This window comes from Lytechinus variegatus, chromosome 3, assembly GCF_018143015.1.
Source record: "Lytechinus variegatus isolate NC3 chromosome 3, Lvar_3.0, whole genome shotgun sequence".
Lineage (NCBI taxonomy): Eukaryota > Metazoa > Echinodermata > Echinoidea > Temnopleuroida > Toxopneustidae > Lytechinus > Lytechinus variegatus.
The window spans coordinates 26,313,384-26,339,451 of NC_054742.1; the positions used below are offsets into that span (position 1 = coordinate 26,313,384).

The window sequence follows — 26,068 nt, forward strand, 5'->3', positions numbered from 1 at the left end:
TATTCTCCTACCGTTTCTTTGTTATCTATTATTGCTGCTAATCTTGATAATCATTTCTGTTTACATGCAATGATAGGATAAAACCTTGTACATTTAATTTGCTGGATTATTTTCACCGAGCTATACAAAACGGAGACATTGTTTTCAGAAGGGAGAAAACGCAGTTACAATATAGATTCAAATAACTTTGTTTGATGTGTTCCCTTGTTACAGATTGCATCAGTTATTACCTTGTTGATTTTTTTCTTTTGTTGTAAATTGTTCTAGTATTAATTTTCAAGTTCAAGATAACTCATACAATTTATGCAAACAATGATTTAAAATAAATTGAAGAAAAAACTATGTTGGGATCCGTTAGCTACAGTTAACTTGTAAAAAGCGGTCCATTGATAATAAGGAACCAAACAAAACATGACATAGAAAAATATATGAAAATCAAAAGGGAAAACTTATAGCATTTGTTCTTAGAGTCTCTTATATTAATATATTATATTAAATTGAACTGCAAGGTTCTGTTTCTCACTTTTCATACATATTTGTGAGAGATTAAAAAAGTTTTATAAAAACGAAGGGTGCTGTAGCCCCCCCCCCCCCCCACTGCTGGATACAGCTCATGGCCATGTGAAGCGGGTTGATGATGGTGCGGGTTATGCTAAATAGCAGAAATAAGGCACAATCGCCTTCATTTTGTAGTGAAAACCTTTTTGATTATTCAATTTGTTTTTTATTTTATTTCATTTTTTGCTTGTCAAATGTAAACAGGCGCTCCATGTAAAAAAAAATCATTCCCACTGCCCCGGTATGGCTGTGATTTAAAAAATAAAGAAATGGGATGATGGTGGTGATGGTGATGTGGTTATGGCTGAATGATAATGATGATGATGGTGATGATGGTGATGATGATGATGATGATGATGATGATGATGATGATGGTAATGATGATAATGATGTTGATGACCGACAACGAGGACAAGGAGGAAAATTATTATGTGTTCCATGTCTGTTTTTGCCATTACATCTCATCACTGAAAAATACAAATTAGCTGAGCAATGACTAAACACGTTACTGATATCAATATCAGCAGAATCCATAGAGAAGAATGAAAATATAAATAATGCTATTAAGGCCTATTGCTGATAGTGACATCTCTATCATGTATTGTTTTCGTATTTTGTAACGCGTCTCTTTTATTTCTTGAGAGAAAGAGAAACAGAGAGAGGATTATTTAATCGAGATGAGTCTTATAGTATGGATAAAATCCTTTTATTTCCTTAAGGCTACTTGCCTATATTTCATCAGATACGTGTGTCTTGTTATTTCTATTTACCGCTCACTATTTCTTTGACTATAAACACTAGTTCCCATCACTACGAAGACCCCAAGTGGATACTGGGCGTCTTTAAGAAACTATCAGACAAACCATTATACATGTATCTAAGGTTGATTGAATGAAAGAGAAAAAACAGAGATGAAAAGATTGGTAAAAATTCAAAATGTATTGAAAATCGCGAAAAAGCTGAACCAGATCTGAGGAGCTCTAAGTAGTCTAAGAGTATATCCTTAAACCATGAATTACATGTTTCTTCATTGTACTTATTGTGTTACGCTACGCCATTTATACTTACACCTAGCAATCCTCTGAAATAATTGTATTTGAAAATTGCCTTAAATTTTGACAAATAATCCATAAAGAGGTAATAAAATAATTACAAGGCAATAATTATTCTAATTGAGCCATTTCAACAGACAATATAAATGCTTTTTACTCATATAAATGACGTTTTATCCTTTCACCCTTTTATCATCGTTTTATCCTTTAATTGTGGTACACAAGAAACAATAAAATGTTTCTTGTGTACCACTTTGAAAGGAAAATTGGACGACATTTACGTTAACAATTTAGATTCTGATCTAATTACATTTTCTCATAAACACTGTGCTTTGTCTCTTCCTTCAACGAGTATGCTGCGGCTGAACATTGCATATACTGATATGATAAAAATTAAAACAGAGACTCTTGTCTTATTATCAAAATGAATTGGAGACATGGGAGAAATATATGAAAAAGAAGGGCGGAAATTAAGAACGGCCTCGATCGAAATTCTCTTTGTTTCCACTATTTAGTAAATACATTATAATTCATGATATTGGTATTCTTTACAACATTAACATTAAAACATAAAGAAGAGTGTCGGCAATGCATCATGAAGTAAAAAGTAGTTATCGATATGAATGACGGGGGAGGGGACTTGATGGAAAAAAAGGAGTTTGAAGCCCTTTGATTTGCGTATATTTTTTGTTTAAGAAATACATTAATACAAATTACATATCAATCAAGAAGCAATTGAACAACTTAACGTCTTGTTACCATGACAATTTACAACAAAGACATACACACCCACCCACCCCCTTCTCTCTTTATCCCCACCCCCTCTGTCTCTCTATCTACCCCTCTCTCGTCAAGTTGATGTACTGTAAGTAATACTTGGGTGAACAATTCAAATAATATCCCAATTTTGCATTTATTCATTTTATTCATTTATAAAATATAGGTATAAGTTGTATAAAGCACTGTTTTCATGTAAATACTATATCTTTAATAAGTTACCAGCAATTCATGAGGAAAATAAACTATCCAACTCCTCACTTGTCGTTACATTACTTTTGTATATAATTTAGTAAAGATTGACGACAGAATTAATAGCAAGTTGCATTTATTTTGGGGACGGTAGGCTACTCTATTTGTGTCTATGTCTGTTTGTTCTATTACAAAGTTTTTAATCGTTGCTGACGGAAAGTCCAGTGGAACTGTGTCGTAGCCAGGCCTATGGGCATTCAGGTATCGTCTTTAAACCCATGAGGAAACTTGGTGACGAAATGACGGTGCATGGGGGTGACGGTCATCAAAATTACGTCACACTTGGTTCGTATTTTGGAGGCTGATAATCTGGATAGAAATAGGTTTGTCTTTCATTCACCCAGATTTAAAGAGGTCTGACTTGAAGTTTGTATACCTTTGAAACTCTCCTTGGGTATTCTTGGTAAAGGCTAAACTAGACTCCATGCATGTATCCGTCATTGTTACCCTTCTCTACCCGTCAAAGTTGGGTACACGTAAGACTTGCGGATAGGGTATCCCTTGTAGGGCATGGGTCACCTTCGATTAAAAGCCAATCTCACATAAAAGAGCACGTTCCCCCATGACACCTTGGTCATACCTTCCCCAATCTCTTGTTTTATATGTCATGGTGTATTGCAATACATCATTCGTCCTGGGTCCATGCAATGTCCTGTGTTACGGGTTTGTTTCGGAACCATTACCGAGTGACATACATCTGTACATATGGGACAGAAAAGAAGATGTATTACGGGTACATGTCTAATCAGTCACAACAGATAAAAAGAAAGAAAGATGCTCGTTCGAAGAAATACTGAGAACTAGGAACGAACACCACCTTTCTCCTTTGGATTTTAGTGGCGATCCAAATAAAATACTTGTAGTTTTGCATGATGTCTCTTTTCAATTCCAAATAAATGAATTAGCGTAAAAGTCACATGAATGCAGCCCAGTGTTTGCCCATACCCTTACATCGAAACCGCTCGATAAATTTAGAGTGGTTTGAAGGACACACAAGACTGACTTCTGGGAGAAAAAGCGATAGTAAATATTTTTTACACCCTCAGTGCATTCGAATTCTACAAGTAAGGGTTTTCTTCTGCGAAAGATCGTGTTTGATGCATTATTATGTAAAAACCACGTCGTAATGCTGAATTGTATATAAAGTATGACTTTAAACTGGTATTAAAAATCATGTTATAGGCCTAAATGGTGGTAAAAGTTTGAAAGAAACCGTATATGCTAAGAATGAGAGAACCATGATAGTTTGATTAAATTAGATCACACAGTGAGCTATGGAAATATCGAATTAGCAATATTGGGAGTCTAAATTATGACCATTGGTATGGTTAATTCTCTCATTTCATCGTAAAATGAATAGGAAATTGTGGCTTTATCTCAAGTAACTTATCACTGCGGAAAGCAGTAATCAAAATATTAGTATAGCATTACCATGGCTATACATCGAGAAAACAAATGACATTAAAATCTAGTCATGTCGTGTAATAAATTCGATATTTGTTATCCGATTTTGATGAAATTTTCAGCATTTTGCTCTGTGAATTTTACTTTTACTTTTATTTAGATATCCCTTTTAAACCATGGTGTAAATTCTGATGGCTTCAATTGGCGAAGAAGAATAGTGTAGTAGGTTTCTTCACAGTACACATGGTACACCATGTATCTTTCTTGGGCAAATGTTTGTCCTGAAAAAAAAAAGACCACCCAAAACTATGGTTATTCAGGGTAGGAAAAAATCAGCTCCCAATCTAAAGAGCTTTTCTCTCTTTTTTGTATAAGCAGTATGAACAATTCTATAGACAATATAATTTCAAATCTGTTATTTCTGCCTGCTTAGAATAATCGAAGTTGAAATTAAGGCGTACCCGTTAAGAATAATTTATTGTAAAGTATTTTACATATTTTAACCCATTGGTTGGCTGAAACATGCGTATATAATTTACAAATAAATATCGCTCTGTGGGATTTATGAACATGAAAGCAAGAGTACCGGAAAGTTTTATTTTATCGTTTGCAATAAATGGGACCAATAGAGAGAAGCTGTAAAAAAAAAATTAGAGCTCATTATTATGTGCCCTGGCGTTCGGAAGGCCATCGTAGCAAGGGACCAGAGATGACCCACGTAAATGGGTAAGGGTTAAATGCAAGGGAGAGAGAGAGCACTTGGGAGTGTGAACGACCTTGTATCGGCTGGTCACTACCTCCAATCTCCAACCTTGACTTTCATCTTACCGATCTAAGCTTGTCGCCTTTTCTCCCTCGATGATTCATGAGATCCTAACACATATTACTTTCATCTCTTCTATACAAATCCTCTTTCCAGATCATCACCCTTCATAATCATCCGGCTTCCCGAGCTCCCTATCCTAATTAATTGCCTCTTCTCCTATTGTCCTCCCATCGTCCGCATGTCTCTCTGGTGGGGTTATATCTTGGTTTTCCAACAAGGCCGTCCACCTTCTTTCCTTCATTCTTTATTTCCCTGGTGGAAATGGATAGTTCTCTTTGTTTCGTCCAAATTAGTGGGGTGGTAACCAATCATCAGTCTCCTACTACACAGTGCTATCATCCAGTGTGTTTTCCAGTTCCTTGTTTACCAACATCAACAATCTACTTTTCGGTTATCTTGGACTATCTTCTCACCTTCTAACAAGGTATCATCATCTGATATTATAAGGAAATGAAAAATCCAGTTTACTTACGATTGTGTTATACAAGACAAGAGAATCCTATGAAAATTCCTTTCCCTCCTTTTTTCCGATACACCAAGAAACATCATCATACCTTCTCAGATTAGGAGCCCGTTGCAGATAGAGTTGCAATCGATCGCAACTCTAAAAAACATGCGCAACTTGATTTTCAACCAATCAACAGCGCGCATTTGGGACTTGCGATTGATTTTTTGGCTTGTTTAAACGCAACCCTTTCTGCAACGGGTCCCTATGGAAGCTTATCTGTCTCGAAAAGTGCCACCGAGATGTTGAGATAATTATCTCGGGAAGTCGACATCTTGATAGCAAAAGATAAGATGACGAGATCCTGGATCTCATCATGTCGACATCTTTTAGAAGAGATGATGAGATGACAAGATCCTGGATCTCATCATGTCAACATCTTTTAGAAGAGATGATGAGATGACAAGATCCCGGATCTCATCATGTCAACATCTTTTAGAAGAGATGTTGAGATGACAAGATCCCGGATCTCATCATGTTGACATCTTTTAGAAGAGATGATGAGATGACAAGATCCTGGATCTCATCATGTTGACATCTTGTAGAAGAGATGATGAGATGACAAGATCCTGGATCTCATCATGTCAACATCTTAAGAAGAGATGTTGAGATGACAAGATCATCTCATCATCTCATCATCTTTTCTACAAGATGTCAACATGATGAGATCCGGGATCTTGTCATCTCAACATCTCTTCTAAAAGATGTTGACATGATGAGATCCGGGATCTTGTCATCTCATCATCTGTTCTAAAAGATGTTGACATGATGAGATCCAGGATCTTGTCATCTCATCATCTCTTCTAAAAGATGTCGACATGATGAGATCCAGGATCTCGTCATCTCAACATCTCTTCTAAAAGATGTTGACATGATGAGATCCAGGATCTCGTCATCTCATCACCTCTTCTAAAAGATGTCAACATGATGAGATCCAGGATCTCGTCATCTTATATTTTGCTATCAAGATGTCTACTTCCCGAGATAATTATCTCAACATCTCGTTGGCACTTTTAAGCTGCCATAAGTCCCAGCTATCATTTACCTTAAATCTCATGGTCAGATTTATTTGTAACCTTGTTATTAATCTGACACTGATTAAATTTCATTCAAATTGTCCACCTTGAATATAGATGTCCAAGATCATCTGATCTCCCACTCATTATTTATATCAGTAAATAGAAATGGGCCAATAATAAAGGACATTTAACCTAAATTGGGTCAAATCAACCCTTTACTTCCCTGCGGTGCGTTTGGCGTGGAATCCCAAAGCGATGCGTATAATCGGGGAAAGTAATCTGACATAAATTGGACACATGATGCACATTCTTTTGCAAGGTTAGCCCGACATATTTTGTTCCTTTAGTATCATTTTATTGAGAAAAATTAGAGTTTATTTTAAATTGAAATGCTTTTTGCCTGTATCTCTCTCTCTCTTCATTTACAGAAATCATTTATTTTTAAAGGTCAAGTCCACTTCAGAAAAATGTTGATTTGAATCAATAGTGAAAAATCAGACAAGCACAATGCTGACAATTTCATCAAAATCGGATATGAAATAAGAAAGTTATGACATTTCTAAGTTTCGGTTATTTTTAACAAAATAGATATATGAACGAGCCAATTACATCTAAATGAGAGAGTCGATGATGTCACTCACTCACTATTTCTTTTATTTTTTATTGTTTGAATTATACAATATTTCAATTTTTACGAATTTGATGATTAGGACCTCTTTGCCTGAAGCACAAAATGTTGAAATAATGAAATTCCAGGTTTTCAGGGAAGACTGAAACTTCATTTCACATGACAATGACGAGAAAATAAAAATATTTCATATTTCATATAATGAAATGCAAAAGAAATAGTGAGTGAGTGATGTCATCAGTTCCCTCATCTGCATACCGACCGAGATGTGCATATATAATTGTTTTGTGAAATGAAGCGAAACTTTAAAATGTCATAACTTTCTTATTTTACATCCGATTTTGATGAAATTTTCAGTGTTATGCTTGTTGATTTTTTCTCTTTTTATTCAAATCAAGTTTTTGTTGGGGTGGACTTGTCCTTTAAGGATATTGCCTTTTAATTCTCACCACAACTAGAATTGGCGTTTAAGACCTGGATATTGAAAGATATTAATTTCTTCTTATTGTATTTCTTGGTTGTATCTTATTTCTCTGTCTTTATTTGGTTTGACGCTCTTTCTTCAGGGTAAGATGTCAAAGATCAGTGTTTTAATGCTTGCCAACGCCAGAGCTCCAGGAACATCTGTCGCTTAGAGACACGTAATGGTCACCTAAGACGTTAATCCGTTGAAACATTACCCAAACATTCTTTTGATTATTGTTATGTCGAGTTTCGCTGTCGGTGAATAATATCATAATTTAATGAGTTTGTTTCGAAAAGAAATTTGCGCGAATATTTTCAGATGACCCTATCATTTGATTAGGTTACCTTAGCCGTCCCACCCCTTTCTGTCTCTTTATGTGTGTGTGTATCATGGTCCCCTTTTATTCGTCTGTCATGTTTAACCCTGTCTCTCTTTCTTTCCATCCCTCCTTTCTTGTCCCTTCTCTTGTCAAAATCTTTCTCCCTCCTCTCCTTCTCTCCATTTCTTCTTCTTTCTCTCTCTCTCTCGTCCTTTTCTTCCAATTTGCTGGCTGTAATAACTCATTCACTCCTCCCATTTCTCTTTCTCTTATTCTCTTAAGCGATCTACACCTGGTATACTATGTATCAATTGGAGTGTGATTAGATGTATCATTTGCTTTCCTTATCTGTCTAAGTCATTTATAGCTCTATTCCCTGATCTATACACCTGGTGTTTGATATTTGTAGTAGATGGGTCAATGACCCCTTGTCATTGCCTCTCACACCATCTTAAATCTCTTTATTTTCATGTAATTATAATAATGTGTATCATTATATGTACTTTTGAAGTGGTTTAAATATTTTGTTGTCATGTCTCGCTTCTTGGAAAATATACCTTTATGAACAGTAAATAAAAGCTTGTGTACAGTCCTTACGTAATGTTCAAATTTAGTCACAAGCACGAAATTTGTAAATGTTATCTATTTTGTCGAAGAAACGATGGAATTACTTCCGTTTGTCACCTTCACACAAGATTATAATACCAACTATTCTATATTTAGATATATTCATTCTAGTTCTCTATATGAATCCATATTGGAGACATCGACACGTTTTAGAAACAAGACATTGTAGCAGAAGTCCCCTGAGATTTCTCCTCCTCCATTTGTGCGTGATGGTCGCTGGTGATTTACTTGATGCTGATAGTGAAAGTATATATACAACACCAATCATTTGCTTTATCGAGTTGTAAAGGGTCCTGTGTTTGGGTGTAGATGACGTCTGTCTTCAAGAAGTATCGAATGTTTCATTCCTTCCGTGGTATTAGGGTCTGTGTGGCAGATTAGTTGCTCAAACAAAACTTAATCACATCTCCACGCATAGTGCCAAGCTAGATGGTATGCCGGACCGACGTCAAGTTCAATTTCAAGGGGGCGGCTACTAACTAAAAGAGAAAACGATACATGCTCTCTACAAACGATCCGCACAGGGTGAATTATGATTAGGCAGGTAAGAGGGCATGTCAAAATGTGGTCGTTAATAATGAATGGTTGATCCATGTCATATCCCTTCCTTTAAATGTCAAGCCCACTCCAAGAACATAATTTCTTATGGAATATAAATCTAAAAAGCAAACATGCCAAAGATGTCGGCCTATATTGCTGATGACTCTAGTGATTGAATCTTTCTGAATGAGGGTATTACGAGACTTTAGAACCTCAACAAGGTTGAGCTACAATAAATGGCTAGAAGATTATCATGTATGCCAGGGACTACCCCATAAACATGATAAAGACAAGATTATCATGTGCACAATTTGAATTGACTGAATCTTGAAAATTGGAATGAGACAAAACCAAACTAGTTTAGGTTGTTCTCGGTATACAAAAGTCATAATATTTGTGATTTATTTTACTCCAGAGCATGCGGAGCCTGCTTTTTGCAGCAAGGACAACATATAACTATGAAATGTGTTATTAGATTCACATGATATATGTTTTTTTTTCATGTGGCTAAGATATTTTAATACTAATCGATGAATATATCGTGTGACCCGACTATCGATCGCTACGTCACCAGGTCGAATCGGGTCACTTAGATCATCGCTGAGGAAGGCTGCAGTTAGCAGCCGAAAATTTCGAGGTAATTCTTTGAATTTTATTTCTTTGTGTTGAGATCAAAAGTTTCAACTTTATGTTATATCTTATGACAATAGGTAGAAGAAGTGTCATGAAATAGAACATTCTTGTACATCTAGACAAATTACTTTAAATAAACACCACATGATTGCACAAAATGAATAATTATTAAGTTATATTTTAATTAGTCGATTTGTTGTTATCCAATAAAATAAAGATGGCATCAAATCTTATGTATGGATGCACAGAACTGACTTGTATCAAAACTATATACTCGGCAACGAGACGTTGTCAATATATTCTAAATTGGTCTAGATGACGTTGTACACCTGGTGTGATAATGGGTATTATTTTCTTAATACATTCAGATGTGTATTGTCAAACGACCGATAATCCTGGAGCTGGATATTAATGAATAAAAGTTAGTCCTTTCATAAACACCATTTAATGTTATTTTGTTCAATCTGTGAGAAGAATTTCATTTTCTGACAATTGTATAAAATGTATCATGTCGATAAAAATAGTGTACGACAGTGGAATGTTCGGGTTGATCCCATTCAACGGCAGTGTGAACGTCCACCGTCTTCCGAGGTTCTCATTTTGGTTTATCAGTCCACTTGAATGTGTGTGTTACCAAGCCGATACGGGTTGGATGAATTTGATGCTTTTAGAAGGGTTCCAGATGACAGCTATGTGACCTTTATAACTATCCACAATCAACGCGTAGTAGGAATAAAATTAATGACAGGACCCCCTACAAAAACCATAATGGTAAGATTTGACACATTACTCGAGGTAAACCTTTTACATAAATTTTTATCTCTCATTTTTATCAAAAATAGGTGCACGAATCATTTGACATGATTCTATAATTAATCGTTCAGTATTAAGGGCAATACTTTTCAAGAAATGTATTCAGCATTTATTACTTTCAGTTATGAGGCGATCTATCAGACTATTTGACGCAATAGAACATATCTTATATAATGAAAATATTGAATCAACATTTCATATAAGAATCATTTTCGTTATGACATTCACATGCTCATAGCCATTTTGATATATAACGCTTAATAATTACCATCAATGAGGCCTATAACACTAAGATCAAAATCACCGTCTACGTGCATTACCATACACTAGTGTAAATGTTCAACATCAATAATTTATCCCAAGTATTTGATTAAAAGTGTATGATATGATGATGTAGTTGAATATGAGAGTTTATATAATATATATGAGAGTATATATATTCGACACATTATTCATTTACCTTATCTTTAGTAAAGGGAGAATATTCATGTTGGATAAATTTGCGCAGTGTTGTGTGAATGTTTTACCCATAAACATGTTTTCCACCCAATATTTAAGAAAAACCAAGATTCATGTTCCTTCTCTTACCGGCAATGGGTTTATTTTCTATTCAAAATCGTTAGGGTTTATTATATCATGTACAGTGTTATAGCAGAGTGTTTCGTTGGGTCATATGTATACACGTGTTACAATATTATGCATGGTGAAACCGAAGCTGATAAACAACCTTTATATTGTGAGTGAAGGTTAATGATATCAGGTCATTAGTCCAGCTTTGATACCTTGTCACGTCCCTTTCTACAATGAGATCATGAAAGATAGTTCTGAATCCTCTCCGAGGGAATTGTTAACAATGATTAAGTTAGAATGGCTACCAGGCCAATTCAGGCTCTACTGAAATGACTAAAGACAACTTCTCTTCGTCCAATTTTTCTCAAAATAATTTTAATAGAGAAAAATGAATAGATAGAAAGATGACTAAATCAATTAACTCGTAACTGCAATCACATAAATACATGAATGAAGAAATGTCAAAATAATGGTCTTTTAACATTAAACTTGATGGCAGGAGATATCACGTATCAAAACAAATACAGTTCTTTTACAAATATGATATCAGTTCAGTGCAGTATATCAGGATTGCTGTTTTTTTTATAGAACAATTTTCGAGTGTTAAATGGTAGTAATATAGCACATGATTCCCATTAAAAACTTGGTGTTTATCATAATTGATGCGCTAGTAAAAGGCACATTTTTTGAATAAAGCTCGGAGGGGCATTATTTGGAGTAAACTTTCAGACTCTTGCGGCTCATGGCGACAGTATTTTTACGGTAATAAAATAAAAATGACGTACCTTGATTCGTTATGATCAAAGTACCACAAATACGTCATAGAGTCATTTCTGCGTTCTGCATCGTATATCATCTAAGAGCAACACAACATACAACCGTCCTATTTTAAGCAACCATGTCAATTTATATCCTTCTTAATACTTTTGCCTTTCTTTCAAAACCTTAATGGATTTCCTGAAAGAACTCCGTAATGACTGATCCAAGTCTTGGTACAAGTCTAGAAAAATAAACCGAGCTATGTTTCCGAGTCGTTTGGGGGTTGCGACATTCCGACATTCAGCAAGCAATTAGCGCATTATACTACCCTTGGTGAACATCATTTTGTAGTCTGAGCATGGAGGCAAGAAAGTCAGACGATTTGATTTGCACTCTTGTTGTTCGCGCCATCCGTTACATTCCAACCAATAGGATTCACGCTGCGATAAAAACGTTAACGAGTTTGTATTCATATAATAGGTCTCCTTGCGGGGGTAAAATGTTAACCAATTACTACTCTCTGAAAAAGGTCACCATTTTGAAACTTGAGCAGCTTTTGTTTGCACCATAATGGAGAGACAGATGACGTGACTAAGATCCTAATGTTCAACAGTTTACATGCAGGTTATATTGGATAATTCATTCGATTTCTTTCAGAGCTAATATATAAGTACTTCTCTGTAAAACATCATGCGTTATAGGAACATATTCGACATTATATTTTGGTTGGCAGTTGCATTAGTAGACGATGCAGTATTATTTGTGCCTTTATCGTAATAGTAGTAGTAGCAGCAGTAACAGCAACAGTCATAGTAGTGGGGGCGTCGTGGTCTAGTGGTTACGACACTCGTCTTTCAATCAGAGGGACGTGGGTTCGAATCCCAGGTATGGAGTGTTTTCAATTAGCAAGAAGTTTATCCACATTGTGCTGTACTCAACCCAGGTGAGGTGATGGGTACCCGGAATCATTCCTTGAATGCACCAAGCGCCTTTAGCAGTTGAAGCTTAAAGCCGGGTAATATAGTGCGCCATTAAAAAGGCTCCTCGATAATCGGCGCCTCATAAATGCTATTCTGTTATCAAAAGCAGTTGTATGTAGTAGTAGGCAGTAGTAGAAGAAGTAGTAGTAGCAGGGACGTATCCAGGATTTTCCAAAGGGTAAGGCACATTATCCGAGGAAAAAATTGACAAGCAAAAAAGGGGGGTTTTAACCAAAAATTAAGGACCTTTCGTCCACGAAAATGTTTGAAAAGCCCCCAAACCCCAAAATGTTCAAATCTAACGGCATTTTTACATTAAAAAAATAAGTTGTACCTCTCAAAATGGACAAACATCCTATTAAAAGATATCTAGCAAAGTTTTGATTTTTTTTAAATCAGAGTTTGAAATTGTGACGTTGCATGTGAGTTGCTCGTTCATGCCACTTCCTATGTGCAACCACTGAGAATATTGCGCTCAAGTATTTCGAAGTACCATTAACAACTTTAGAGCGATGACTTCAAAATATCAGGGTGTATAAAAATTTAATGATTCATTTTAATATCCAATCTGGGCATGCTTTCTCTAACATTTTACTCAGCTATAGTGATAGGCATCATGTTAATCTTTTTTAAGCTGGGCGATTAACGAACAATGATAAGGAAGCTGGCGCCACTGGAATCTGGCCAAATCCCCTAATCTCCACTGTCTATTCCTCGTCATCACCCTTCTCCCCTCCCCCACCCTCCTCCCTCCTTCTCTTTCCTCATCTCTCTCTCGTCTCATCTCCTTTCTCGCCTCACTGGCGTAACGTGGGTCACGGCATGGGGGGGGGGCATCAGCAAAAATTTTGATTCGTCTAGTGAGCGCGCAAAGCGCCCTCAGATGCCAGGTATACCCATGGAACATTTTAAGACAGTGCCATATATCAAACAGATATGTATCTCACTGATCAAATGATGTGAGTGTGAAGCGCGAGCTTAACATTTTGATATTAAGAACTAAAAGGGGACATTATACTCAACTTTTTTTAATCATGATACGTACCTGTCTCGCTTAACAATGCGAGCGCGAAGCGCGAGCTGAAATTTTTGTATAAATTGACAGGGAAATTTTAAGGACTAAATTTAAGGAATCCATTGCATATCTCACCACAGATATCTAATGCGAGTGCTAAGCACTTGCTGATTTTATTAGAATTACACATGAAGCAATTGTAAAATTTAGGAAATTCAGACCTCAAAAGGGGCATTCTAAAGCTTGTTTGCTGGAATTCACTGAGACCATACGTATTTCATTGACCAAATGATGCGAGCGCGAAGCGCGAGCTGAAAATTTAGGAAATTCAGACCTGAAAATGGGACATCTTAAGGACTGATTCTAGAAATTCATGGAGAGCAGACACATCTCACCAATCCACTAATGCGAATATAAGCACGGACAATAAATGTTTTTATTAAGACCTTAATGTGGCAAACACTTTAAGTAGTCATGAAAAAGAAGCATACTACTGTACATAAAACAATAATTACTCGAATTGCTAGGAAGTATATGAAAATGGGAGGTTTTAGTACAACTGGATTATATATCTCGTTAAAGTTTAACAGACAATGCGAGCACCAGGAACAATGAAGACACAGGCCCTAATCAAATTATGTTTCATAAAAATGTGAAAAAATGTTTCTTGTGTAATATAACATAATTATAATATAACATAATGAACAATAATTTCTTCTTTCCCATTACGTTTATCTTCCCCTCTCCCGCTTTTTCTCACTTTTCCCGTTTTTTTGTCAGCCGATTGGGGGCACGTGCACCCCATGCCCCCCCCCCCCGTAGTTACGCCACTGCCCCTCCTCCTTCCTCGCTCTCTCTCTCTCACACTCTCTCTTTCCTTTTCTCACTCTAAACTCCTGTTGATGCCAACACGTGTATCATCATAAGATCACATTGTAATGTATCCATGTACTCTGTCTTCCGTATCAAGATCGGTGGGGGGGGTCAACATTCTCCAAGGAAAAAAAGAATCAGGGAGCAAAAATGTTATCAATAAACCAAAATTCGTTTTCAATGCGAAAAGCTCTCGGGACGTGAAGCTTTGAATCGAATTGAAAAGGATTTGACGATATGATTCTGTGCTTAATCCTCGGAGGATAGTTCATTTGCAGCTTGTATTGCACACAACCTCTGTCAAGGATGATGCAGATTTAATTATTTTAAACTGAATATTAAAGCTTCAAAGGTTATTTGATATTGAAAGTAAAGGCATCATTGTAGTCAAGAAATTATTTTGCATCAACAGTGGTTACATCCGTCACAAAAGCGGTTTTCATTGAGACAATCATTAGAATGATGAGGTTTGGTGTTTTAGGGATGTTTTTTTCTCTCGTCATGTCAACATGCTCTTGGTAATCATTAAGCTCATGTGGTTTCACAGACAAGTTTGTTGGTGAAAATTATTATTTCACTGGGATAGTGAGGCTGACACATATTATTTCATGGATAATGATGATTAGTGTTTTATACCTTGAGCTTAAAACTCTATTTCCTTGAATGCTTGTGGATAAGTCGTTCATTTTTATGTATACTATCCAACAGCGTAATTACATGTAGTCTACGGGAGTATAATTGGTGTCTTGTTGTACCTTGCCACAGAAATGACTATATAAATGAAAAATAGTTTTTAAAAAATGATTCACGATAAAGTCAAACTACGAAGATTGGAAGAGGGGGAAAAAGAATAAGAAATTAAATATCATAAAATTTTTGAATATTGTAAATGACTATCCAAAATTGTATTTTCATTCGCTCACGCACGACTTTTTGGACATTCTGCTCCATTCATCTCTTATATACTCATCAATCGATATAATACGCCGTCAATCATCCCCCATATTTGTATTCACGTCATCATGGTTTTGCGTTTCCAGTCATCTCTATGCATATTCCCGTCTTTATGGGTACACCGTGGTCCGTGTGCACAACCTATCACACCCTACCACATCATGTATCGTAATTTACCTTTTTACCATCTATTCGTATATACGCCCGCCACATCCTATGTATACACCGTCACAAGTAATGCCCGCCACCCTTCTATTTATACCCGCCACACCTTTTGCAAGCCCAACGCGCCCGATACATCCCCTCCACGACGTTACATTATAAGCACACCCGATTCATCTTTATGATGTATACTCGGGGAGCTTTTCATCAACATTTTCGCCCGACAAGTTTTCAGCGGAGCGTTTCATGAAAGGACTGACGTTTTATCCGACAGTTGCCATAGTAACAGTGCTTCTCAGCCAATCAACATCAAGGAAAGTTGTTAGGTCTGACAACTTGTCGGACAAAAATGCTGATGAAACATTCCCCAGGTCTGACAACTTTTCTTCATAATGATTGGATGAGAGGCAATGTTACCATAGTAACTGTCGGATAAAAAGTCTGACAAGTCCTTTCATGAAACGCTCCCCGGTCAGTCACACCCCGTGTATACCACGTCCGCCTCTGCGTATACTCTGCCACGCCCTATACACCATAGCATACCATACAAGCCCCCTGTACATCCCCCTTCCACAATGTATTTTTGCGCCATCCTTACGTCTTCTACTCATCCCTCGTTCCCTGTCAGCTGTCACCCGAATGTACACCCCTTTGATACCACTTGTCCCATTGTTGTTGCCCTCGGGTGACCTCATTACTCCCCTGAACAAACATTGAATTTCAAATGATATAGAGTTACACTCTCGTTTTGTTCTTACTCTACATTGTAGGTAAAAAAGGTGACATTTTTATTTAGAAATCGTGAACCTGCAGCTATCTAAGGTAGATGTTAACATATTCATCGACGCGACTTGAAGCTTTGATCTTCTGGATTTATGGCAGATATCTTCCGCTTCTGACACATCTAAATGAATAGCTTTATTTGCATCGTAAAGGCCATATGCGTGTTATTGTCTAACAACCACTCCGCTTCCTCTTCAAATCCGTTTACATCTTTTTCAGAAATGGGATTACACAATGTCCAGTATTAATTGCAATTTGAAGGTCGTTACTACTCCAGGTCTTGTTTTAAGGTGAGATTTCATCTGCATTATGGCACCATTTCTTTATCAGTGAAAAGGTCAAGCAGAGAAGAGAAGTAATGGCTTCACGTTAACTGTCTTGTCATTAATGTTTGATTCAATTTAGGTATTAGCAGCAGATGGCGCGCGCCAGGCCATGTCAAGTAAATGCTCTGATGGGCAGTACGTAATATCTTAATCATCTTAGTTTTATAAATGGATATGATCTTAAGAAATTATCAATTCATTCTATGTCTGCTCACATTCCTTCTCTGTCTGTCTCTGTCCCTGTTCTCCTCGTTCCTTTTCCTCTTTTCCCCGTCCTTCCCATTTTTTTTATCCAAATGGAGGGAGATCTTGAAGCAATTGCCGTGCCAGCCGTCACTGCAAAGAGTAAATGAAGCGACAAGCCACCCGAGCCCATCGCGTCGGACTCCTGTAGTATTATCCCCATGCCGAGAAATAAAAACCTGACTAGGTGCTCTAGTGTTAGGGCCCCTGATAGTCTATGTCTACTGCTGATAATTGTCCGAGGCCCAGATTAGAATTGTACAAACTGAAAGAGAGAAGTAGAGAGAGAGAGTGAGAGGGAAAAAGAGAGAAAGAGAGAAAAGGATGGATAACAAATTAGAACGGCACTCTACCGCTTTTATAATATGTTGATTGAAGCGTGTAGGAGCCAATTTAGTGTTCAAATATGTAAAGATATTTTCTGCTACCTGTGCAGACAACCGAAAAACTAAGCAAGGCCGTGATTTCGGAGTATCGATATCAGAGCATATCGGAGCGAGACTTTCACTAATTGCATTGAGGGGTTTTATTCAGTTGGTATGCAACCCGTTGATCGAATCAAGACATATCTTCCAATTGGTTACATATCATAATTACATTACTACCGCTCTTTTACTGCCTAATAATCGATTCATTGTATTGTCCCCACGTAAATAGTATAATTCTGCTCACTTTTATTTATTTTTTCTCGTGAATGTACAATGATCATGTTTTTCAAAATAACTGGAAGAGAAGGGGAAACAGTAGCAATTCTATGTGCTCTAATTTCATGTCGGTGTGACCTGTTTACCAAAAGTGCCTTTGAAAGATATGAAGTTAAATGGCAATGCTATCTTTAGAAAGGCGCCAATATTGATACCCTGTTTTTACCAAACTGTCATTTCACTGATGGTGATGAATTTCTGGCCCAACACCTAGATAGTAATTTTTATTACTACCAATCCAGGTTGCTACCTCTACTGAGATTCAGTAGGCTCATAGCCAACAAACCTTACAGAGACAAACCATTTTCCACCCCATTCTTTATTCAGAGTCTAAATCTCTTTAATTGTTTGACGTCACTTGGTGGCTTTATGCGTTTAAGGCGACTTTAATATGAGTTTCGGTAGATGGGTATTAACGTGCCTTCTGACTTGCATTTAGTATCTTAACGTTAATATTTCAATGCGACACATAATTTAATCAATTCGATAATAGATATGTGACAGGTTGGTTTTTGGCAGCACTAGATTACCAACACTGTTGATCGATCGCTGTTAAGGGTGAAGAGATTACATTGAACTCTGATAGAAACACGTTTAATCAAAAGCAATATTTACGATACATATATACCAAACACTAATACACAAGCAAAGGAATCAATTTTGTTCGTCCTTTGCAGATTGCACCCAACCCATGACTTTGTTTTCGTCTGTCACACAACAGTATCAGCTCATCCTTTTTCAAATATATATGTAAGATACGGAGCAATTGTTTGACTCCCTGCCACCAGATGCAATATCAGCGCGATTCATTCAATATTCATTCATTTGATTGAGTATCATTCAACCTCTGGATCCGTTTCGCGGTATCTTTCTTTTAAGATTCTAATCACGTGACATGCTTTATAGGATGCAACATGTTACTATTGTCTGAAGGAGGTTGGCAGACTTATTGGTCTTGAATGAAACTGTCACCGTGTTTCCCGCCAAACCGCTAAAGGACCCTTCGAGATCAAATTGCATTTTATTTCCTTCATAATTAAAACGTAACCTGGAGATTATACGATAAACTCGGAAACGGATTCCGTACTTGATGGTCTATTATAATCTGCTTCATTACATACATTACACAACTCATTAGAAGTATACTGAGCTCAACGTAATTTGATATTGCATGCTTAAAGTAAAATCAACGGCCAAGGCTACACGGAGCTTGCTGTAAGAGCACGATCAGTAAGATTTAATTGATGTTATTTATCCGATAGTCATCACCTCAAATCGGGTTAAAGCTAGAATATGTGTTACTCTAGCCACACATACACTACTCTCAACCTCCACTGTAATGATTGTCACGATCTATTTGAGAAAATCTGACCTTCTCTCGTTTCGCCACTCTCCAGTTTCAAATTTGGAAATTCGACTCAAGAAATTGAAGGGCCGACTTCTCCAAAATATAAAGAAATGTCCATTTTGAGTGGTAGGGTTGCTGTAAATAACGCCTGACGTTGGAACACCAGATAAATAAGTAACGGAAAGCACGTGTAGCGATGACATTTCTGGAACCCTTGTGCAAATTCGATGGTGAGATGAATGTCTATACATGCCCAATCTATCCTACTTGTGACTCTGTGTGTCAAGCGTCGAGGGGAGGCACTTTACTTAAGCTTATTGTATAAAGGTAGGAACCTAACGTGGATCCACACAGGGGGCCGAAGTGACACGAAAGGGTACAAATATAAACCCCTCTCTATCCCTGCATTCCGATGGAGGTACGCATACAAGCCCACTAACGAATCTTTTCTCAGTACTTTATTAGCAAATCAAGTCACAAGTAGAGTACAATCACATAGAGTCACTCAATTACCTCAGAAGTAGAGCGATAGAAACCTAATAATATTGAAAGTACTTTACTCTTTCTCATGCACGCGTAATGGTTCGAAAAACAAAATGTGTTTGACCCTGACAGTGTCCCTGTTGATATTCATGTTTGAGAAAACACCAAAATGGCAAAGAATCATTTTGAACTGAAAATACCCCTTCTATTCATCTTTTCTACGAATCTTTTTTTTTTATTTTTCTATTAGAATCATCATCACTCATAATTAGTTGCATTGATTTGAGGGTAGAAGAAAACGAAAGATAATTTCATTTTATTTCTATTACGTTTTCTCCTAAGGTTTTATATTTTTCATACGTCACTTTCTCTGTAGATAGCATGACACACCGGACATTTATTTTAGATAAAGAGTGGCCCGAAGGAGAGCTTGCGATCCTAAGACAAACATTCATATTAGGAAGACTAATCATCGCCAAACATTCTCATGAAGTTTAATGTTACGGATTTAACGTCTCCCTTCCGAGACTAAACTAGATAGACACCAATAGGGTGCCGTTAAAAAAGATGGTCTTTATTAATCTTAAGTGGTTATTTCGTGATTGGTAAATGCCATTTTAGTGTTTTTCGATTATAATGAGACGCCAGGACTGGTCATTATAACGTCAAGTAATTTCAAGGCAGCGCCATCGTGGATGGTATTTCAACACTAACATGGTGTGTCTCTAGGTTCAATCCAATTAAACTCATCGTATATTCACGTTCTCATTGTGTCTTATTGTTTGTAAACTTGGAAGAGACCATGTCTCTTTCCTCACTTCCTTTCACCTTCTCTCCTTCGTCCTCTCATTTTCTCCACCGGCCTGATTCCCTGATGAATTGCTTCTCTTACCATATTTTAAGGGCAAATCCTTATTAGATATTAGAAGTGGACGGTTATCGTAAGGTAAGGATACCGCGGGAGAAGGGGTTTAAACAAGAGGGATCGAAATCCTCTTTTACGCTGGCCGCGGCGAGAATGAAGCGAGTTGTAAACAGTCTTGCGAAACGTAAGTTGTGTGCCATTTTTCAGCAGTCAGCTTGCATGACTTTCTAGTGAGTGATAGTCCAAGCTCAGACGGTGTCCTGTATCCGGGTATACTTCTTCTTCCACAGTTAAATATTTCTCTCGGCTCATCCCAGTGGCTTCTTCTTTTCTTAAGGCTCTTGCTTTTATCAACTGGGCATGCCTCTTCTATAAAATAAACACCACCAAACGGCAATTTCATTGACCATTATACCGCGGTGGAATGGCATACTTCATGGAATGTTTATTATTGGAATATAAGCACCTGTAATAGCCTCACTAGATATGCTAGATGCATTGTTTTCATGCGTTTTAGGATACTTTTATCAAAATGTAATTCCTTCTACAATAAGTTTAAGAAAGAAAATGCTTTTGTATAAATAAATATATAAAAAACATGAATTATGATTAAGATAATAGGCCATATTTCTACCATCCCGTTCTAAGTTAAATAAGCGAAGAGATAAAACAAAACGATGTACAGGCGCACATATCTCTTTATTTCATATGTATTTGTTGTTTATTTTCGCATCTATCATTTTCGATCTTCATTTAGCTGTACGGAATACTCCGCCATTGACATTTGTCAGTATCCCATATGTATATATAAATTATATTATATCATAAGGGAAATGTTTTACACCTGACCATTAAGAGTTAATTTGACTTTAGCCACGATTTGAGGGTAAATGGTGATGACGTCTTCCAAAACATATTTTAGATGCGTAGCACTCACCATTTTTCCAACGACGCCCCCACAGTAATAAATGAGCTAGGCATTCTCACACCGCACTGCTGATCGTGTAATTGTTACACTCGGCCTCCTCAGTAGGCATACCTCAACTCATTTCCATCCCTGCTCTTCTATCAAACAACCATAAAATAATGACGAAAACACATTTTCATATCAGATGTCTTAATTCTTTCATTTGATCTTTTTTTTATTTCCTCATATCACAGTGAGTTATCGGATGTTGCAGGACATCCCTTGGAGACGCTTATTTTTCATTAATATTTCTTCGGATGATACCACTTTAGTATAGACATTTGATCTCCTGCGAACGACCAGTTGGCTAGGTTATCAAAGAGCGGCTAATGAGACGAGCCATCGATTACGAATCATATTTCATTTCTTCTTGACGTCGATACATCACCGATAATGTGGGAAAAGACCTGACAATTGTCTCTGCTCAATCATATCAACTGGAGAAGCAAAAAGAAACATCTAATTTCATCTTGAGGAAGCAAAGTTTTACTTATAAAATCCGGCCAGGATGGAGATGGCAACAGCAAGAAGAAAGTCAAGTTTGGCCTTTTCTAGTGTTTGTGGGAATGCCCAACCGGCTGATGAAGATTCACAATGGCTCTCATGGGCCGAAAAACAGTTCATTCAAATTGCAGGAGAAGACAGGCAAATTGATGAGGATGAGTTTAAAATGGCACTTGGCATCAAAAAGGTGAGTTTATCTCTTTATTCTTTTAAATCACTTTATTACTTCTCCAATATAAACTTAAGTGTAGAGGAATTGATTTGCCAATGGTTTACAGTGATCAGTATATTTCGACTATCAATGAATGTTCATTTATTTCAATATCACAATAATTTAAGGTATCGAAGTATCAACGGATATCGAAGATGATTTTGGATTCAACGAGAGATTCATTTTGTTAACATGATTAACGGAATAGTAAAACAATCCTAAAACGTGTTCGGATGTAAAACTTTACTACACTCAAAGTTAATGCGTATACATTTATATCTGTACAGCGGAATGATAACGTTTTTGAAGAACAATGAAATAGTTTGTGTGTCATCGTAATTTCATTTGTAAATCACGATGATTTTTGGTTGGTGCTATACTTACTATTTGTAACGAAAGTAATGACGAAGACCTCTCAGATGATTTCCCTGATTTTTTTAATAAGAAACCATGCTTTAAATCAAGTATAGGGTTATCCAAAATAATGCCAAATCTCTGTTTTCGCTATGCATTTCCAATCTTAAAATGACAGGATTCTAGAAAAATTATTGAGAACAACTTTTTATGAATCGATTAAAAACCTTTGATTGGAAAATCAGTTTCAGTTTTTATTATTGTTCTGAAATGGAACTGAAAATATTACCCATTTTTGGTTTCGACCAATAACTAATGTCGGTGTGTGTGTTTTGTAAACTGCATTGGCCGCATGTCTTACATAATAACGACTCGGAAGGTGTTCAAGTTTCTAATCTTTCCTATGGGCAAAAATGTCTGCTAATTTTTTTTTTAATGACTGCTTTGGGCAGTCAAAGAATAAAATTTCTGTAATTAACGTTTTATCCGGCATGAACTCGAAAAAGGACAAAGAAAAAAAATACCATGGGTTTTTCCAGATTTTATTTTTCAAAAGTCCATCCAGGTAATATAATTACGCAATATAGCTAATTAAATTGAGTAAATTGTAAAAAAACAAGCCATATTCAAAGACAAGCAAGCAAACCATATTAAAGAGAAAAGACATGTGTTTGTTTTTGTTCTTCAAGATTTTACCCATTTAAAACGACCTGAGCACAATATTTTCTGATTTGCCAAAAAAAGCACCTACGTGTCAGTATTTTCTATTTTGTATATATTTCTCTATGAGTATATCCTAAAATGATATGACACTAAACAATAAAAACTGCGAATTCGAATTTCATATAAACCAATGGTAAGAGGAGGTGGCCAAAAAGAAAATATGGGTCCAAATCCCTGTGGATTGCTGTTATTACTCAAAATAAATAACTTAACTGGACTCGCTCAGGTTTTCCATAAATTGAAGTAAGTTATTGCTACTGTGAGCATGTATATTACCTTTGACTTTGTTTTTAATTTTAAGAAAGAAACACGTTTGTTTTATCAAACAGCAGTGTGTATCTTAAAATATGGTGCATTACTTCCTTGCGAAGATGTCTGCCATAAATTATGTGACTTTGGCGTTATTGTTGAGTCGATACAACATCATTGTGAATAAATCTAAGTATAAAAGATATTTTTTTATGATTCATAAACAAGACTAGAATATTTTCGAACGAAATTTCATAAGTAGTGATATTAAATTTCATAACAAGGGTTTTTTCTGAGTGCATGATAGTGTTTGACACTGAGTTTCGCAAACGATCGTTAAGTTTGGGTTGATTTGCTCCTGAGAGTCCGAAACATTTTTATCAAGTTTAACAGCTAAAATTAATCTTTGCAAATGCTTGGTGTGATAACTTCCTATGCGAGACATTTCAGACTCCGATCCGATTACAAAGCATAATATAACACAGATCGTCTTTTCATCAGCAATTACTATCGGGATGGTCAAGATAGTATCTTGTCTATTAGGAAACCCATTAGGAGAATGATTGCGATAATGCTTGTAACAAAGAAATCTCTATTATTTGCTTTCTTTTTATGTTTTTTGGTCTTTCATTTCCCCATCTCTTCCCTGTCTCTCGTATACTCTCCCCCTGTTTATTGTTATGTTTCTTCTTTTCTTATTCTTGAAGTCTTGTTCTTCTTCTTTTTATTTTCTCTTTTTTTCCTTTTCTTCTTCTTACTCTCCTTCTTTTCTATTTTTTATTTTTTACTTTCATTTAACTCGTTAAGTTTTTTCTCTGTCTTCTTTTCAATCATCCATTTCATTTTATGTCCACCCACTCTCACTTCGATCACCCCATTTCCTTTTGATTTTCACTCTTCATCTTCTCTGTTTTGCTCTCAAATTACCCCCTCCTCCTCCTTCCTCTATGTCTCTCTCTCTCTTTCTTTCTTTTCCTTAGACGCACATACACATCCCCAAATAAATCTAAGTCTCTCTCTTTATACCTCCCTTTTCTCCATTTCTCATTATCTCCCTTATCCCACATCTCTCAGTCTATTCTTTCTTTCCCGTTTCGGTTTCCATATAGTGCACATAACGCAAAGCATTCATCAGTGAAACAATTACGTACCCCCTCCTATTTGTCAGATAATCATCTCTCAAATTTCATATTTGATTTATTTTTCTTTGAATCGAATGAATGATTAAGGTTTTTCAACAAAGAAAGCAGAGTATGAAATCAGATAAGATTTCTATTATGAATGTGATTAAAGTGATCATCTTAGTGTTGTCATTCTGGAATATAATTATTATATCAGATCAGTTTATGTACAGCCCTCTGAACAATACCACAACCATTCAGTAATTAATTCGATTTTCACAACATATTTTTTTATTTTAGGATTTAAGGATGTACGGATTTCAGAACTATAAAGAAGGTTTCGAAACGTAAAAACAAGAAATTAAGGATTCAAAATATATATTTTAACATGAGGCTCAGTGATGTTGCAGTAAATTGGAATTATTGTAGTGTAAAGACTAATTCAGTCAGAGTAATTTTCGAAAAATATCTTAAAGAATTGTAAAATGAAGCGGACAATACCATTGATCTTGTTAAGTAAAGGAGTAGAAGATAAGACCATCATAAAGGTCTTGTTTTACTGATGAAAAAAAAAAGATTTTCATCATACTCATTCAAATCACCATGGCAACCAGGAAATTTGGATTTTTTTTTATTATTAAATATGTTAGTGAGAGGACAATGTAGAATATATTAATGTTTGCAGAACAAACAAGTGTATCCGTTTCTCGCTCTTTCGGTAAAGTTTTCATGAAAGCAAGACGGCATCACCTTTCCTTTTCGTTATTATCACATTTCCTTGCAAATTTATGTTGAGCATTCATAAAACCATTTATAATTTGATGAATATTAACTTTTCCTGGGGATTGATTGGTCTTTAATGTCATCATCACACATAATGTGATACTCAGAATTAACTTTAATAGTATCACCTATGATTGTGTATGATAATAAGTTTACCGCATTTAAAATGTAAGGTAAAACAATAAATCGACATGTGACTTTGAAAAATAGTGATGATTAGAATGATCTTTTTGATTATCAATGATTAGAATGATCTTTTCGATATTTGTTATTCAAATTTGGGAAAAATTATCATTAAATCTCTATAAACGCAAATTTAATTTGAAAAATTAGGATATGATTTATTTTCTTCCACCCCTTATCCTTCTCATTGTCTGCCACCCCACCCTTTCTGTCTTCCTCCCCCCCCCCCCCCTCACTCCCTCTCCTTCTCTCTCTTGCTATCTCCTTCCCTTTCTTTCTCTTACTATTTGACACATCTGCCCTACACTACCCCCTTGAAAATAGCTTATACCATGTATACCGGATTTTCAATGCCTGCGAGCAATATTATAAGTTTACTTAACACTTCACGTAGAGTAGTAAGCATTAAGTATACATTAAATGTAGTGTAATCAATATACAGTCAGGATGATTCGTAAAAAGCGTGAACACTTAAAGTCTCCGTCAAAT

General features: G+C 36.2%; 1 protein-coding gene across 2 annotated transcripts in view; it reads left to right on the forward strand.

Annotated features, from left to right (window-relative positions):
- The first annotated feature begins 20,905 nt into the window (after positions 1 to 20,905).
- LOC121410634 (NADPH oxidase 5-like) overlaps positions 20,906 to 26,068 on the forward strand; it is a 74,858-nt gene continuing 69,695 nt past the window's right edge. The window contains exons 1-2 of one of the 2 annotated variants that reach the window (XM_041602852.1): positions 20,906 to 21,018; positions 21,646 to 22,142. In XM_041602852.1, coding sequence (XP_041458786.1) covers positions 21,960 to 22,142 — 183 coding nt within the window. In that variant the 5' untranslated portion in view covers positions 20,906 to 21,018; positions 21,646 to 21,959. Of the gene's footprint in view, positions 21,019 to 21,435; positions 22,143 to 26,068 lie in introns of those variants that run through there. The other variant, XM_041602851.1, reaches the window with a different exon arrangement.